The sequence below is a fragment of the Acinonyx jubatus genome, chromosome D4 (assembly GCF_027475565.1).
Source record: "Acinonyx jubatus isolate Ajub_Pintada_27869175 chromosome D4, VMU_Ajub_asm_v1.0, whole genome shotgun sequence".
Classification (NCBI taxonomy): Eukaryota; Metazoa; Chordata; class Mammalia; order Carnivora; family Felidae; genus Acinonyx; species Acinonyx jubatus.
Window position 1 is genome coordinate 65,030,768 of NC_069391.1, and position 18,695 is coordinate 65,049,462.

Below are 18,695 nucleotides of genomic sequence, written 5' to 3' on the forward strand. Positions count from 1 at the left end.
AGAGCAGTGCTGGTTGTACACATTGTACACATAGTAAAGCCACAGAGTTTCAGTCCCTCTGAAATGGCTAAAATGGTCAGTTATCTGTTGTGTGCACTTTACATGAATTGTTTTTAGATGCAACGGGACAGAATCAGACATGGGTAGCATCGCTGACCAGGGTACCACTTTCAGGTGTAAAATAAGTAAGTCCCAGGATGTACTGTACAGGATGGGACCACAGTTCATGACACTCTATTGCATATTTGAAAGTTCCTAAGGGAGGAGCTCTTAAAAGTTCTTATCACAAAAAGCACAGACCAGGCAGGAATTCTGAACCTGGGGCAAAATTTAAAATCTGCTCAGGGCCTTGCCTTTTTCTGTGAGTAACACACCTTCTGTCACCTGTGTTCAGGATACACACTGAGGACCCTTCCTCCAGTATCTGTGACCCTCCATAACATCCATGGTGGAATCAAAAGCAGCTGTTGGGCCCCTCGGGGTCTGGGAAAACCACCCTGGTGGGATCCTTAAGTGTCTGCAGCTGAGAAACTTCTTCAGAAGACACTGTCCCAGACTCTCCTCCACCAGCTCCACAAGGTTCCTGCCCTCACCCCGGCTCTGGAAGCCAGCACATAGGCGCCTCCTCTCCGGCTCCTGTCTCTCCACTCCGTGCTTGCTTTGTGCTATCTCCTGTCATGGTCTAGGAGGAGTGCTGGCTTTGCGTTGGTTGCTTGGCTCGTGTCTCCTAGTGCCTTGGTGGCCTTAGGTTGGTCAGCCTGGCTGTGGGCCCTGTGTCCACCCCCTTCCTGGCCTGCACTTGCAGATGTCCCAGCAATAGCAAGGACAGGCCTCACTGAAATCATGGTCACAGAAAACAAAAGTCCACATCACAAATGTGTAAACTGCACATGGCATCGTGTTCTATTGGGAGGACAGGTGGGACCCAGCCCTTGAAGACACAGTGAGCTTGGACGAACACAGCTTCCAGATTGCACAGATCCAGCATTGGCCCCAGGAAGGGTCCTCGCCTTAGGCTTTCTTCTTGGAATGCTGGGCACACCCAGTGACTTGAGAGCAGCGGGCAGCACAATTGGGTTCCTATGGAATCCTGTTCCTGTGCATCTCAAAGTTGGTGATGTTGGAATGAATGCTCCCTAATGTGGCTTAATGTTGGGATTGTGCACTCACTCACATGGAGCTTTGTTGGGATTTTATTTCTCCAGATCCCCCCAAGTGAGGAAATTACCTTTGGGAAAATAAGAATATAGCCTATCATTGATTTTCCATAACAGTTTCAATTTTGTACCTCAAATTCACTTGTGTACCTCAAATTCACATAGTGTCATATCTGTAGCCACATCAAAAACAATGGTATTATACATGGTGTTTCTATGTGATCCCTCTCTCCATGAGGAAGGACATCTGAGTTGAATTTGTTGGGAACGGGGACAGTTTACTGAGGTTAACATGCCCTTTCCACTTATTTTTTGTGAACACAGAAGAATTGCTACTTTGGGAAGAAATAATACCAAACTGGATTGATGTCTACAATGTTGCTCATACATATTGCTACTACTTTCTGAGCACCAAGTGTGTGCAGAGCACTGGACAAAATACAGTACATGTGACACCTCATAGATGTCCACACGAGAGCCTACAGGGTACCTCTCCACAATTTCACTGAAGCCTGGAGGGACCAAGCGGGCTGCCCTTGCAACACAGCTGGCAGTTCATGAAGCATCTGGTTCTTTTGCCAGTGCCTAGTGATGACTTCAGCATAAAGGCAATCTCATACATGCATTTTCCATCTTCTTCTGTAGTTTTGATTTGATTTATAAATGTAGGATGGGTTACATCTTCTCTGAGGGTAGCAGTTTTCCTGATTTAATGATTAGGCTCAGACTCTGAATATGGACCAGGCCAGTGCTTCTAGTTGTAGGTCAAGTTCCCTCACAATTCCTGCTGTTCCCCCTAGAGGGAGCCAGCTCCCTGCTGTGGGGTTAAATTTATTCCAGTCTGAACCACAGGGGAGGCAGGATAGGATGAGAACTTGTGTGCCTGAGTGAGAGACAGACAGAGAGAGAGAGAGAGAGAGAGAGAGAGACAGAGACAGAGAGAGAGAGAGAGAGACTGAGAGAGACAGAGACAAAGAGATTGGTGACAGAGAGATAAGGATAGACAGAGAGAGAGACAGAGAGAGAGAGACCGAGACTGAGAGAGACAGAGACAAAGATTGGTGACAGACAGACAAGGATAGGCAGGGAGAGAGACAGAGATAGAGAGACAAAGAAATCTGTTTATATCTGTTACCTGGAAATTTCATAGGTCCTCATAGATAATGAAGATTATGCCCCAGGGGCCCAGGAGTTACCCTGAACCAGCCACACATCAAGTGACACATGGTTCCTGGGGAGGGAGAAATGTTATTTGCTACTCACCCCTCACCCCTCAGAAGTCATGTCTCCATTCATCTTCCTTCTCATCGATTTTCCCCAACTTGAAGAATCTGCAAGTAGATTCTTGATAAAATGCGGCTCAGGGTGGTGGGATTATCCACAAGTGTCACTGTGTGTGGCAGCATCCTTCAGCCACTGCTTAGGGAGACTTGGGACTTGGGGCCTGGTGACAGAAGGTTCTGTCAGGAGGATGTGCCCTTTGACCCAGAAGCCGCCCCAGCTGCAATCAGCACAGCAATGCCGCGGGTCTCCCGGGGAGGCTGTTGACCTGGTCCAGGTGCCACACACATGTCATCTCACTGGATTCTCCCGACTTGGTGAGCTTGTGTGATAAACCCCCTTCAGGGAGAAGTAACCCGGGGCTCAGAGACATAATGTGCCTGTGACGAAGGCAGAGGCTGAAACCCAGGGTCTGGCAGTGCTGTGCACATGGGTGAGGGAGGGAGGAGGAAAACTGGATTTGCTGCCAACATTCACACTTGAAGAGATGTCACTGGACAAGTTGGGTATTTAGGCCTCTTGCAGAGGGCTGCTGCCCTCTGTCCCCAGAGAGGAGCACAAGGGAGGGTCTTCTGCCCAGCTTGCAAAGAGGCTTCTCCATCAGGCCACTAGGGGCCAGCAGTTAGCAAAAATTAATGTTTTCCCTCTGTAATTTTAATGTCTCCACATGAAATCATTATTGTTGTAATACTGTGTACAACTCTGTCCCAATCTTTTATCCTCCCGACAAAAAATTCCTGCAGGAGGTGCCGGAATGCCTTTCATTTGGCAAATCTGGTCTGCTCCTAGGAAGCCGGAGGCCGTGGTGCCACTGAGACAGTCCATCCCTGACGGTGCTTGTCCAGGACACAGGTCTGACGCCACGGGGAGTGGACAGGCCCCTTCTCGGGAAACCCGAGAGCCCTCGCCACTTGGACTAAGAGTCTGCAGAGAAGCACACTGTGACGGAGACCACGTTGCCACTGCGGGTTGCGTCATTTCTTCTTTACATTTCTATTGGCCAAGTGTCCTACTTGTATAATCAGAGAGACCTATTCACTTAAGTGTAACTGTTCCTGCTTTTTTCTTTCCTGCCTTGAATTTTCCCATTGGGCTTGTCCTCAGTCTGAAATCTTTGCTCTTATGCAAGGGCTCACTTTGTGTTTGGCTCACCGACTGTGAAAGTCAGGCAGCCCGGGGGAAATGGTCAATTCTTCAGGACTTTCCAATGTGTGTTACTATTCCTTGCAAACCTAAGGTGCTAACTACAGCTGTATCTCAGCTCCCCGGGTCCCTCCCCCAGTGCACTTATGGGGAACCGCCTCTCATCACCCAAGTCCCAGCCCTGAGGCAGACAGACTAGCTCTGCCCTCAGGACAATGGAGGAGAGACAGGCAGACATGCTAGTAATGGGGCCGTGGGTCCATGGGCACCACTCCTGGAGCCCCCAAGCTCTAGGTACAGACGCAAGGGACCCAAATCGTGTTTCCAGCTAACCTCACAGGTCTCACCATAAATGTTCATGTGATATTTCAAAATTGATCCATTATTTCCATTTACTAACAGACGTGGACTTGAAAAGTGGATCGTTAATATCCTTCCCGTAACGGAAAAGCACTACTGTTGCCATTGATAGAAATATCGCGTGAACCGCCAACCACGGGGCTGACATCTGGTACGTGCAGTTGCTCAGTCCTGCTTTCTCAACAGGGGAGATTAGCCAGGATGAACTTCAGGCCACAAACCGAGACCTGCCCCTAGAGTGACCGAAAGCCCTGGAGGGGATTCCATAAAGGAAGATCTTTCTCACTGGGACACTCAGCGGCACTGAACACCACGGACAGCTCCTGTGAGCACTTGTTGTTGCCTTTGACAAAAAACGGTCTCTCGGACCTGAGTGGTAGTGCTTGATCCACATCAGTCAGGGTCCTGGTGGGGACATTAATGAAAGGCAGAGTCATGGGCAAAATTCACAGGAAGACCCAAGAGACAGTGAAGCATCTGGAGGCTGGGACAGAAGGAAGCCATTACCTCCCCTGGGGCAGAAAGACACAGGGATAAATCCTTTCCTGGGGAAGCTGGAGCCCAGGGGTGAAGCCGCTCAAGAATTTAGAGTCACAGACACACAGCTGGAGTCAGAGAAGCAGCACTGAGTGATGGGGGAGGAAACACGTGAGCCTAATCTCCCCCAGCCCGTGCAGTGCCCCCCATTAGCCGACCCTAAGTAGAAGCCCAATGACAGGCACGCCTGGGAGAGGCCGCCCATGGGGTCCACCTTTCGGGACATCCCTTCCTTAGGAGAGTGGATGCTCTTTTCTCATGGCAACATTCTCCTGAATGGCGATGGCTTTCTCTCTTGCTTCAAAGACACCCTCACATACAGGGATATGGCACCACACTGCCCGAACCCAGAAGTCAGGGTTGTCTCTGTCTTTCTCTGTGTGCAGAGCTCCACAGAAGGTTCTGACTGGCCCAGCGTGGGTCCTGGAGCGGGCCTGCATAAACATCAAGGGGTGGGGAGATGGAGTTCCCTGGTGGCCTGGCTCCAGGGCCCCAGGGCCCCAGGGCCCCGGGGCGGTGCTGGGAAAGGAGCCATCTTCCCCACGGGGAGAGTTCTGTTAACAGGGAAGGGACCAGAAGAGCTCTGGGCAAAGAAAAACAAAGGATGGCAAGAGTCTGTCTACTTTTCTCAGATGCAGGTGCCGGGACTGGCACGTGTACATCAGGATGTGGGGCTGCCTGGGCTCCGGGAATGTTAAAGTAAAATAGCGAGGCATATGACCCAAACCCGAAGGGCTTAAGGACCACTGCGCTCACTGCCCCATCCTGGGAAAGCCCTCGGGGGAGAGGCCAGGGGTGCCTTCAGGGTGTTCTGTTCCTGAAATCAGGTGAGGTGGGAACTGTCTGGTGAAGTCCCACCATGTGTAGCTGGCTCCACCCCCTGCAGGAGGAAGAAACCAGAACATGGCTCAGCCCCTGCAGCCAAATGAGACTCATCAACGTCCAGAGTCCACGGGGCTGTCACTAAACCTGGATGGCGTGACCCTGGGAGAGCCCCTCCAACACCAAGGGCCAGCCTGGCTGTACCTGTGCAAGCAGCCGCTAGATGGCAGGCAGGCTGTAAAACCTGAGGGAGGTTGGGAGACCTGAGGCTGAAAATGAATGCCTTTGTGAGGAGTAGTTTCCAGGTTTGCAAGATGAGAAATGTTCTGGAGAAGGCTGGTGCTGAGGGTGCACAGAATAGGCTGCCCCTGCACCCCACAGGTAAATGTGCTAAAACGACTAATTTTGAGGTTTGTCTCTCTTACCACAATTTCTTAAAAACAAAGTAAAAAAGAAACCATCAAGCTGAAAGTTAAAAATAACCAGGTGAGAGAAAAGCTTGCAGAGGAATATGCAAAATTACCCACTGTGTTCAGAGTATGCAGAGAAGCTGGGCTCCCAAAAAGGGCTGAGATAGAAAACATGATCCAATGCACTTTGTAAGAATTTGAAACATCTAAAGTGGTATCAGAGGAGGAAGAATTAAAAATTTTGTTTGACTTTTTCTCTTTTGTTTTTCCATTTCCCCCCCCCAGTTTGAATCATAGTCTTGTCCAGACTTTTGATTCTTGAGGACTTGAGCCAAACTGTTTATAAGGTGGGCAGTTATCAGATTCATTGTCTAGAGACCATGGCTGAGCAGCTATGGTGAGTGCCAGCCCCAGGCTCACAAGAAGGCACAGAGTCAGGTTCACTCATGTGCCTGCTTATCCAGGGAGGTCACCAGGGTCAAGTCAACAGTGCCTGAAACATTGTTTCTGGGTGTTATTTCCAGGGATTGGAGCTGTATTTTGGGTGGCCACTTGAGAGTAAGATCAGACTTCATCTTCGCAACCAAAGGTCATGTGTTGCTGACAGGCTGGGGCCTCAGCCCCCTCAGCCTGGAACTCAGTAGCTTCCAGACACAGGCCAGGACAGGGGTGGGAGCGCAGGTCTCCACTGAACACCCTGGAGGAGGGAGGGCCAGGGAGGAGACCCTGGAAGGGGATTTTAAGGAGATTTCATGGGCACCTCTGGAAATGTGTGTGACCGGAGCGAGAAATGGCTCAGGATAATGCTGCTAATATTCTAGAACCCCATCCTCAGATGCTTGCTGGTTGTGACTATTGCTCACAGGGCCAAGTCTTTGCTCCTAAAGAATGAAGAAGAGTGTAGGTGTAGAGAGGAGGGGCAGGAAAGAAGTTGCACAGGTTTCTACAGCAGAGGTTCCCCTGAGGTGGGACTGTGATGTGCCCTCCCTCTTGGGGCTGATGTTTGGTGAGGGGGCCTGGCCGGGTGCCTGAGGGTGTGACTCCACCCTTCGGGACTCCTGTCAGGGGCACAGAGAGGGTACTTAGGCCAGCTCTGGGGAGGATAATGTGCCTTGTCCCCCTGAAATCATGGAATTTACAACTAAAGAGACTTTCGGAGGGTTTGATTAAGCCATTCTCTCTGTGCCCTGAAACAAAGGGTTTAAGATTTTAAACAGAATTTTACCTTCAATTATTACAATTCAGACTAATTGTCAGGCTGTCTGCCCACACTTGGGGGCCAGTTATTCTCCTGTGCTAAGTATTTAAAGTATAATATTGTGTATGAGCATGTGTGTGTTATGAGTGTACGTATATATTTAGATACTGTGAAAGTGTGTATGCATACGTGCGCATGTGTATGTGTGTGCATATGTATATATGTGCACGAATGAATGAATGTATGTAACTATATGTGTGCCTATGTGTAAGTGTATGTGTGTATATATATGTATATATACACATGTATATATATGTTTTTATACATATATATACACACATACATGTGTATATATACATATATATGTAAGTTTGTGTTATTATGTGTGTATGTGTGTATGTTTTTTAATGACGTAAAGGATTTTCTAGCCCTAAAAACTTGATCTCCTGGGCAAGAGCCTTGAGACTCACTGATTTATCCATGAGTGTCCATTTTCCACATTCCAGGGACTGAAAGAGCACGCTGAGAACTTTTCCTAGAAAAATATGAATTTATTAATGAATTTTTGCCATACCTTATAATATTTTTTTACAACATTGTTTTACTAAATATAACAGATTTTATATCACGTTTTAGCATGAATGGAAAGAAAATTCAATCTTCCTACCATCATGAGAAACAAAAATGTTGGTCAATATTATAGTTATTAGTAGTTTAGAAAACCTTCAGCTTCAAAACTCATTATGGATGCAGTTTTAAGAGTTTTTTCCAAATCTGGAAAACCTCTATCAAGTTAGATATTTTTTATTGAAACGTAAGTTTTAGAATCTTTAGACATGTGGAGTTTTCTCATTTGCTGACTCATTTGAATGCTCCTTGAATTGCAACAATATTAGCCAGTCTCTGGGGTCTGCATCCTTCTCAGTCTGGTCTGAGGGGCTGAATTCCTCTGTGGGCTCCCTTCACTGGGGACACAGCCTCACTAGCACTCTGGGCTTTTCTCCCTGTGAGGCTCCCTGCCACCTGGCCCAGGTCCCCACTTCTCCAGCCTCCTCACATCTTTGCACCTGGGAGCCTGCTGTCCAGCTGGGGCCCTGCCTGGCCTCCCATTGGGAAAGGCTCCCCCTGACTGGGGGACCTTATCAGTCAACAAGGACTGTACATAGCAAGGACACCACAAAAGACCCATCATGTAGAGAACACCCAGCTCCAGGGCCAACATGCAAAACTGGTTATCCTGTAGAATGTTCTGATTTGTGGCCTTACCTGATTGTTTCTCCTGGTGACATCTAACTTATGCCCCATAAACTGGACAAACGTGGACTTCCAACATGGTTCGTTTCCATTTATCATTTTGGCAAAACGCTATTCTGAAAATAAATAAGAATAAGCTTTACTACCTCTGTTCCCAAAGTAGTTTGAGACTGTTTTTAACATAGATGAGCTTTTCATTTGCTGACTCCAGAACCTGAGCAGCCCTACTGTGTGCCGGAGGTTCCCACACTGTGTGAATTTCACGAAGAACGTGGAGACTGACACTCTGTTACACAGAGTAAGACCACTTAGAAACAGCAACAGCTTCCCAGTGCAATCACCAGTCATGGTAAAATAGTTTTAAAACATTGTATTGGCTATCAAGAGAAACAGAAAGAAAGAAAACAAGCATTTAAAACAAAGAAATCTGAAATCTAAGAGAGTCAGAGCCTCAGAATTGTGGACATTTTTTCTTTGTTCTTTTTTTTTAATTTTTAACATTTATTTATTTTTTGAGAGACACAGTGCGAGCAGGGGAGGGGCAGAGAGAGAGGGAGACACAGAATCTGAAGCAGGCTCCAGGATCTGAGCTGTCAGATCCAGGATCTGAGCTGTCAGCTCAGCTTGTGGCTCAAACTCACAAACTGCGAGATCATGACCTGAGCAGAAGTCACATGCTTAACTGACTGAACCACCCAGCTGCCCCTGGACATTTTTTAATTGAATAACTTAATCTTAGAACAAAAGCATCCTATGGACCTATTTCTTCTCCATTTCACAAGACTAGTGACCACATTGCTGTGGGCAGTGTGGCTTTCAGGTTTATTGCTGTTTTGCTTGTCTAGAAGCATTTGACTGTGCTGTGCATAGAAATGCAAGGAAAGACCCACAGGCCCTGCCCATGAAATATTTCGTACCCACATGGATCCCGTCCCCTGACACTGTAAAACTCATCCTGTGTTCCTCAGGCAGGGCCTCCCTTTGGGAAGACCAGTGATTCTGGCTGTACTTGAAATGTGCTCACAGATCCCAGCGTTAGTAGGAAACCTGGAGTCGTGCACATGTCAGACCACGGCCTGTCATGAAACACAAGGGTCAGTGCATCTCTATTCCATAGACTCTGGGATGGAGAATGGGAAGAGCAGGTTTTACTTCATAAGAGTGTTCATGTTCCCGCCTGAACTTCCCATCCCTGTCCTTCCTTCCACGTGACAGAGAAGCCTGGAATCCTCATCCACGATAGCCATGTAAACATTTCTAAGACAACTAGTTATGGTGCTGCTTGTGGATTCCTTTGTCTCTTGAAGACGTGCACAGTGGAAGACAATGTGATTGTGAGTCGGAGGTCCTCAGTGCCACCCAGCTTCTCCTGAGCATCTGGCATTTGGAAGGACAGTGTATCTATCTATAAAGCCTGGCTTATTATTGAAAGCCCAGGAGCTCAAAACTCTGGTTTTGCAAGTTAAATCCTGAACATTTGACTTTTATTTTCATGTCTCCTTTACTACACTTCCCAAGGCAATGGATGCTTCTGGTGAATCAAGGGTGTGTTGCATATACGAATGTGAATAAAAAATGAACATAAACCTTCCAAAAATATTATCCCTATCACAGTCGAAATTGAGGGGCTGAGAGGAGAGGGGAGAGGGGTGTTAGGGTTTCATGGGAACAGAGTTCAATGTGAGATGAGGAACATTCTGGAGATGGATAGTGGTAAGGGTTGCAACAGTGTGACTGCACTAAATTAAAACAGTTAAAAAGGTCAATTTTGTTGTGCATATTTCACCACAGTAAAAAGCAATTCACCTTGCTTCCCAGTGAGCAGGCGAGTGTGAGAAGCTTTCTCACTCTGTCCTGGAAAAAGAGCAAGGAACACATTGGGTAAGATGGTGGTCTGTGGTCTCAGGAGGACAGTGCTGACCTCCTGGGGTCCAGCTCCCTGGTGCTGTCCTATGAGTGTGACCAGCCAGCAGGGATCTTCTGCTGCCCACCTGTCTAGATCATGAGCTCTGAGCAAGCAGGGGTGCAGCGGGCTGTGCATCTTCCCTGCAACAGCATACTTCCTGTCCAGTCCCTGCAAACGCTTGTGTGCTGTGTAGACTGCTACAATGTGCCTGGAGGAGAGGGCCGTGGGGCCCACATTTCACCTGCATTCAACCCAAGCCCTGTGTGGTTGGGGCGGGATCTCTTCCTGTACAGGTGATTGTTGGCACCAAGCCTGACCTTTATAGTAACACCATTTGGCACAGTCCATGTTGCATTATTGCCCAGACTGCTTGGATTCCTCTGATTCAAGTGCTCACTGAACCTCTAGGGTGCAGTGACCCCACTGCATGGGGCAGTGACCTTAGAACAGTTCCCCTCTGCAACAGGAATCCACATAAGTCAGGTGGAGGAGACTGGGGCTTGGGGAACGAGTTCCCAGCCAGGACGCAGAACACACACCTGAGCACACATGGCTGAAAAATGTTTTCCTGTGCTCTTAAGATCTCTGGTCTTGGGGTGCCTGGGTGGCTCAGTCGGTTAAGCGGCCGACTTCGGCTCAGGTCATGATCTCGCGGTCCGTGAGTTCGAGCCCCGCATCGGGCTCTGTGCTGACAGCTCAGAGCCTGGAGCCTGTTTCAGATTCTGTGTCTCCCTCTCTCTGACCCTCCCCCATTCATGCTTTGTCTCTCTCTGTCTCAAAAATAAACATCAAAAAAAAAATTAAAAAAAAAGATCTGTGGTCTAACATGAGATTAAACTGACATAAGGCAAATTCATCAGAGGAAGCATCCAAGTGTATTAAATTTTTATATTGACATGGGGGCCTTCACAATCGAATTAAATACCCCAAGGGGTGACCACAGCTGGAAGCTTCTATAACTTTAGAGGAAATCTTGATAAATTTGTAAAGAAATGACAAGACAAAGCACAGTAAGTTGTGGGGAGTGACAAGGAGATACTTTGGGGGGCAGGGGACAAAACTAGTGGAAGAACAGGATTATTTAGGAATTGTTTGCATAGATGCGTTCGGTATTGACTCCCAGCCTCCGTTGGTCAGGATGCTCTCTTGCTGGATCCTTTCTCAAGGGAGAACACCTTTCTCAGGGAAATTTTATGACCTGCTTCTGGAAAGGGGATGTTAGAGAGCCCTTCCTGCATCTGCTGCTTCTCAAGTGCCTGCAGCTCAAAACAACCAATATGCCACAGTCGCTTACTTTGGGGGAGTGTGTCCCAAACCCCTGCAGCCTCAGCGAATAGTAGAATGTCTTAGGAACAAAACTGAGGTTTCTGTGGAAGAAGGAATGCTGCATCTAGACTGTGACACAGTGTGTGTGTGTGTGTGTGTGTGTGTGTGTGTGTGTGTGTGTTTACGTGGGGTGGAGGGCTTAAACTCTGTTCTGTTTCTCTGGGGACCTCAGACTGATACACGGACCCATCTTATAGACCCACCCACCATCTCCTAGCATATCTTTCTCATGCCTTTTTCCCTTCTTTGCAATTATTGTTATTATTATTATTATAGAAAGTGGTTAGTTTCATTACAGGAAGTGAATAGAGAGTCAAGACGGTGTTAATTGTCATCAGGATAGGTGGAAGTAAAAGGCCTTACTTAGCATGGCACCAATATATTTCTTTTCACATTCGTCTATTGTGATGTCCCTTGAACCAGGTAAGGGATTCATTTCCAAGCTCATAAAAGCTGGAGCGGGTCTCTAAGTAATTCCCAACTTTCTCAAACCACTGAAGAGCTTTCCACAGTCAACCATCTCCCTACTGCTGGACACTTCGATCCTTCCCATATTTTTGCTCTTACAGACAATATGTAACTTTAGAAAGGCTCATCTAGGTTTCCCTGCTGACCCGCAGGTCAGAGGGCCTGCTTATCTAAACTTCTCAACGTCCACAGAGCTGCCACGTTGCCGTCCCGTGGCCGTCCTGTGATCTGTCTCTCCAGCAGGCAGAAGAGGGCCGTGTTCCAGCACCTGAGCACATCTGAAAGGATCAGTTGCTGCTGTTTATTGTGGATCTGCTAAGTGAGAACGGATGGGCCATGTTCTTCTCATTTCCTGATCCTCAGGGAGGCTCACTGTCTCCCATGGCTTCATCTACTATTTGTATTTTCTCTTCACAAACTGTAGTCTTATATCCTTAGTTTATCTCTCTGAAGTGATTTATCTTTTCCTCCTTAATAGGTATGTTTCTTGATGTGCGCTTTGTGTTACGTGTTACAAACATTTTTCTCCTGTGCTGTGGAGTGTCTTTTAACTTTGTTCGTGGGGTGTAATTCCCATTTTGACGTAATCACATCTATCTTTTCTTTACACTTTGTGCTTAGTGTCTTTGGTCCCGTGTAAGGTCATAAATACATTTTCTTTTATGTTTTTAATACTTTCATACTTTTGTTTTTTTATGTTGAATTCTGGAATCCATCAGTAATACGTTTTGTGGATCTGCGTCTAATTTTTCCTGGATGACTAGCTATTTATTGACCGTTCTCTTCCCACTGATTTGAAATAGCATGTTTCTTTTTATTTTTAAAAAGCATCTATTAAAATAATCATATGGCTTTTCTCCTTTTGATGTGTTAATCGCTCAGCCTTCCAGTTGCTGAAGCTTATTTTCCCAGAGTCCAATGCAACCCGGTGAATGCTCCCACCTTCCCCAAGTAGGGCCAGAGCTCTACAGAGTACTTTAGGGGATGCTAGAAAATGGAAAGCACACCTGGATTCCCCCTGAGACAGGCCCAAGCGTGTAACCCTCCAGTGGAAAGGCAATCAGGAAAGAATGAGAAACAGAAGAAAGGGGTTCTCAGGTCACAGGCTAGAGATCCCAATAGTTCCTCTGTCCCCTGCCTATGGAATGACGGTCACCCGGGTGCCATTCCACCAGTGGCTTTGAATCTTTGGTATGTAGCCTACGAGAATGAAATGAGGGGAGTCCCAAGCTCCTCCCAGCTCCCTGTCCTCAGATTTGACATGCAGGGACACAGATCACTAAATCACCACTAAAGATATTTCAGTGTGCCTTCAATACACACTTTTTTCATATCTTATAATGGCATCAACTAAATGGAAGTTTCACATTATTTTCTTTGTTGAATAAGCACGAGCTTTTTCTTTTGGACCCTTAGCTGGACCACTGTGACTGCTCTATTGTTTTAGTCAAACCAGTTAAGGACCATTTGACAGGAAAGTGAGCCCAGACCATTGTCAACAAGTTTTTCTTCTGTAAAGAACAAGCAATTATCATCAAGAAAACATCAGAATAGAAGTCATCAGCTTGGGAAACAAAAGCAGATCTGGAAGATTACAGTGTACTGGGCCATATGGATAGGGCCAATCAGGCCAAACCCCAGGGATTTAAGTGGGTGGCCTTAGAGTCACTGCCCAGCACCAGAAAGCCCTGGGGCTACACCTGCCGAGAGTATCTGCACAGCTGCATGATCAGGTGAGCAGTGTTATCCTTCTGTAAGTACTTGGGAGGATAAATTCAATGTTTTTACTCCACCATAGTGGCTCTAACATCTAGAAGAAAGGAGGATGCATTTTTAGACAGATCAGTCTAATCAGATTCTCATTTTTTTTTTCTTTTTGCTTCCTAGGTTTTGAAACATGCATCCTTTTGACTTCCTGACTGCACTTTGTTTGGGAATAGTCTCAGCTACTATAGAGCTTGATCAAAGTTTAGATGCACAGTGGATCCGTTGGAAGGAGACACATGGAAAACAATATGGTGTGGTTGGTAACATCTAAAATCTAAACTATCTAGGGGACTCACAGAGAATGCCCGTGCTGGTGGGAGTTTGTAGCACAGAGTAGCATCTTGAGACCACTCTTACCAACGCAGTAAGCACAGCACCATGAGTGTGCATAGTGTGGGCATATGTCCTGCTGTGTGGTTGCTGGAGAACAGCTCCCAGAAGCATAAGACCATCCATGGCTGTGGTTTCTCCTCTTCTCTGTGAGCACATCCATTTGGTGCAGGTCAGTAGGTTTTAAATACAAATAAAAATGATATGTTATATGTTTGCCTGTAGGTTGAAGAATGCAGAAGAGCCGTGTGGCAGAAGAATATGAGAATGATTATGCAGCACAATAGGGAATACCTTCAAGGGAAACATAGCTTCTTGATGGCAATGAATGGCTTTGGTGACATGGTGAGTATGGCACGGATTTGCTGAAAGTTTTGTTGTTTCTCTCAGTACTTTCCCCCCAAAATCTCATGCTTGTCAATATTCTACTTTCTTTTCCCTGAAGACCGATGAAGAATTCAGGCACATGATGATTGGTCTTAAAATCCAGAAGAATGAGAATGGGACAGTGTTTAAAGTCCCTTTCCCTGCTGGTATCTCCTTACCTATGAATAGGAGACAGACACCTGATATTAGTCTTGTGAGTATCAAGGATGACTACTCAACAGGTCTCTCTCCAAGAGGAAAGCCAAAAAGAAAGTGGCTCCCTGCTATGGTTTCCTGCTGTGGAAAAATATATTGTAGCTATATTTATTTATTTTGTTTAATGTTCATTTATTTTTGAGAGAAAGAAAAAGTGAACGAGTTGGGGAGGGGCAAAGAGAGAGGGAGACACAGAATCCAAAGCAGGCTCCAGGCTCTGAGCTGTCATCACAGAGCCTGATGCAGAGTAGATGAAGGTAGACCACAAGCCTTGAGATCATGACCTGACCCTGAAGTCCGACGCTTAACCATGAGCCACCCAGGCACCCTGCCGTTGCTATGTTTTAAAGTTTTCATATAGATGGACTGTTTTCACTCTTGCTATTGGTTTTGTAGACTGAGACCTTTATAATTTGTTTTCAGGGTCGGTGTGCTTCTGGCTGGGCTTTTAGTGCAACTGGTGCCATCGAAGGACAGATATTCCGGAAATACGGCAAACGTGTTTCCTTGAGTGTGCAGAACCTCCTGGACTGCTCTCAGGCTGAAGGCAATGAGGGCTGCAATGGTGGTCTAATGAGTAATGCCTTCCAGTATGTTAGGAACAACAGAGGTCTGGACACAGAAGAATCCTATCCATATGTTGCAAGAGTGAGTAGAGCTCCTCACTTGTCACCATTCCAGCTCTGTCCTTAGAGTTGAATGCTTTTGAAGAAAACAGACACCATGTTTAACATTCACATTTCCAATTGTAGATAGACTCTCTATCTGCAGTCTGTCAAGACTGTCATTAAACGGTATTAGCTTGGCATAGTTCTCTGCTTAGATGGTTACCACATAGCTGTTTTTATTTCTACATTACATGGAGATATGCATACCTTTTACACAAGGTACAGATTTGCCCAGAGTGAAAAACTTCTTACGGACAGGTAGACCATGAGTGTTTCATTGAATCCACACCAGTTAGTTTTGCTTTTTTTAAAAAAGGTTTTTTTATTAATTTTGAGAGAGAGAAAGAGAGGGAGAGCATGAGAGTGGAAGGGGTCCAGAGAGAGAGAGAGAGGGAGAGAGAGAGAATCACAAGCAGGCTCCATGCTCCATACAGAGCCCAACACGGGTCTTGATCCCATGACTGTGAGATCATGACCTGAGCCAAAATCAAGAGTTGTATGCTTAACCTACTGAGCCACCAATTAATTTTTTAATTTTAAGACAATAAATAGCCTTTCACCTCCTGGGTTGCTTCACAACAAACTTGACTTGGAAATTTTTTACCTGTAAGCTGCCTTGAAGTCATGTTCCCCAGGAAGTGGATGGTCATAATCAAGTTTCTTTTCCTTTACCATTCAAAGGATGGACCCTGCAAATACAGGCCTGAGTATTCTGCTGCCAATGTCACTGCCTTTCAGACAATTCCTCGGCGGGAGGAGGCCCTCTTGGTGGCAATGAAAAACATGGGATCCATCTCTGCTGCTATAGATGCAAGCTTGGATACCTTCCGCTTCTATAAAGGAGGTAAGCATTTGTTGATACAGAAAAATTGGAAAACCACCCTAAGAAACAGCAAGAATGACACTTTGGTATGTAGAATTCAATGTATAATTTTGGGGTGTGTGGATTTAATATAGTTGTTCATTCTGTACATGTAATATTTATGTCTGCTGTTTCCATTTGCCATTACTTGGCCCAAATCCCCACGAGTGTAAGTATATAATAAATATATTTAAATGACAGCACAATTTAATTAGTAGAGCTTACTTTACTTTTTTACAAATGTTAGACCTTGATAACTTTTAAAGAATTTTGATACTGAAATTAACAGTGGAAAGTAGCTCTTGGCTCAAGTAATTTTATGTTCTCTGCTGTTTCCCTAGGTTGACATCCTACAAGTAGAATAATAAGGTTTTGGCGGGTGATTTTTTTAATGCCCCTTGACTATTATTTTCAAAAGGGATTGTGACAGTTAGTATTTCTCCTGGAGTGAGATGAAGGCCCAAATCCCCACCCCTTCCCACTAAACAAAAATATCTGACTTTTAAATCTCATCTGAATTCATATCAATATCACAACTGAATTTTGAAATGCCTCCCCTACTGTGGTTGATAGGCTGGGTTACTATCACATGTCACGTGGGAATCCTCACTCAGCATTGAATATTACTCCCCAGGCATTTATTATGATCCAAAGTGCAGCAGTGAAGACCTGAATCACGGTGTTCTGGTGGTTGGCTATGGCTTTCAAGGAAAAGAATCCGATAACCAAAAATATTGGTTTGTCAAGAACAGGTATGAAAATCGAGGAATACGTACTTTTGAATTTGAAAAGGGAATGTTTTTTGGAACCAGTGTTTGGACACAGGTCCCCCAACCCTTGAGCACACTTCTGAAATCCCAGCAGTGTTTACCCCATCTAGGGGGGAGCACAGACATAGTCATATGATGACAACATTAAGATACTGTCTCAGGCTTGCTAGGGTCCTGATATAGTTTTGGTACCACTGTATTTCTAAATTGGAAGTTTTTCAACATTCTATATCACACCTAGGTCCCAAGGGTTTCCTTTTCCTGTTCACACTGCAGTTTTGTGAAATGTCTGTGCTGGGTTAGAACTCAACCATGAACAAGAACGGCCTCTCCTGATTCTTCCTGAATCTGTCCTGGCCTCTGGTGCACTGCTCAATACTGGATGCTATTGTTCAAAAGATGTATGTTTTCGGTTGTTTGTAATAGTTGGAAAACCCTGTCTTCTTCCAGCTGGGGCACTGACTGGGGCATGGGTGGCTACATAAAAATGGCCAGAGACCGGAATAACAACTGTGGAATCGCCACCAGGGCCAGCTTTCCTATCGTGTGAGATGATGGTGATGAAGAAGGCCTTGACTGATAACAGAATATCCAGGAAATGTATTTTATTCTAGAGTTGATCACATCTTATTTTGTGGGGTAAAACACTTGAATCACTGGAGATCCAAGTTGTGACGAATTCTGTTAGTGTTTACGCTGGTGACGAAACTACTTCTTTAATCCCTGCTCTAATCAACAGTGTGTGATTAAGTTGCTTAATAACTTTTGAATGTTCATGTTTTAATTTTTTAAAATTTATTTTTGAAAGAGAGACAGGCAGACAGGGTGTGAGTGGGGGAGACCAGAGAGGGAGACACAGAATCTCAAGCAGGTTTCGGGCTCTGAGCTGTCATCCCAGAGCCCAATGTGGGTCTCGAACCCACAAATCATCAGATCATGACCTGAACTGAGGTCAGGCACTCAGTGAACTGAGACACCCAGGTGCCCCTGAATGTTCATGTTTAAAAGTTGCATGAAAGTTTTACCTTTTAAAATAAAATTTACTTTCATATGTTGAGGTGTGCTCTCTTTTTGATACATAAACTTCTTTGTAGTAAAAATGCAATGGTTTTGCAAGGAGGAAGAAATATCCTCATTCCTCCAAAATTCTTCCAACTGGTTTAAGAATTTAATTGACATGAGACAGGTTAACAGGAGGAAAAAAAAAAAACAACCCTCAAAGTTTTATTACATAGGCAGGTAGGCCCACTAATGAATTTAAGCCCAAAGAAATGGCCAAGGCAGACAGGTTTTTTGTTTTGTTTTGTTTTGTTTTGTTTTGTTTTGTTTTGTTTTGTTTTGTTGCAGTCTTATATATTTTGGACAAAGACAATAATTTGTGAGGAATTGACAGGAAAAAGAAAAAAGGTGTGTGGGAGTTTTAAATTGCAGGAATTCTAAGTGGAATCTGGGCTGAGGTTGTAGATGAGTAAAAAAGTAACAAGGTTTGTTTCTACAGCTTTCTCAGCTTGGAAGCCCCATCTCTGCTGATAAGGATGTCTCTTTACCTCATAGTACAGGGAGGGGACCTTTCATATGGGCCACTCATTTCCTGCTTTCAAGAGGGGCATGTGACAGCCTGGGTGTTCTTGCACCGGCTGTATCCCAAGTAGCTTCAAGTCAAGATAGTCAATATGCCATGGTGGCACATTTTGGGGTGGCCTCCCTGGGGCTCAGAGTTTCTTCCTCTGAAACTCCCCTGGAAGTTTATATAATAAATAGCTGAGCAGATGACTGTGGAGAGAGAAATCCAGTTTGGAGTGAGCAGTAAGAAATCTACAAAGAATAAGAAAAGCATAGATCACCATGAGGATG

The 18,695-nt window shown here is 45.5% G+C and overlaps 2 protein-coding genes across 2 annotated transcripts in view; one reads left to right on the top strand and one right to left on the bottom strand.

The window, feature by feature from the left end:
* The window catches only part of LOC106971464 (procathepsin L-like), a 298,037-nt gene that overhangs the window by 215,765 nt on the left and 63,577 nt on the right, over positions 1-18,695 (bottom strand). The window lies entirely within an intron of this gene.
* Positions 12,362-17,934, top strand: LOC106971473 (procathepsin L-like). Its single transcript, XM_015068292.3, has 8 exons — positions 12,362-13,595; positions 13,750-13,885; positions 14,185-14,304; positions 14,405-14,539; positions 14,965-15,189; positions 15,891-16,053; positions 16,706-16,823; positions 17,292-17,934. Exons 2-8 carry the CDS (start codon positions 13,760-13,762, stop codon positions 17,389-17,391), a joined length of 987 nt encoding a protein of 328 aa, XP_014923778.1. The 5' UTR covers positions 12,362-13,595; positions 13,750-13,759; the 3' UTR covers positions 17,392-17,934.

Excerpts from the sequence above, each read along its gene's own strand:
- LOC106971473 (XM_015068292.3), top strand. The coding sequence starts at position 13,760 with ATGCATCCTTTTGACTTCCTGACTGCACTTTGTTTGGGAATAGTCTCA. Across the intron at positions 13,886-14,184 it reads ATGGAAAACAATATGGTGTG|GTTGAAGAATGCAGAAGAGC; the intron begins GTTGGTAACATC and ends GTTTGCCTGTAG. Across the intron at positions 16,054-16,705 it reads CTTCCGCTTCTATAAAGGAG|GCATTTATTATGATCCAAAG; the intron begins GTAAGCATTTGT and ends ATTACTCCCCAG.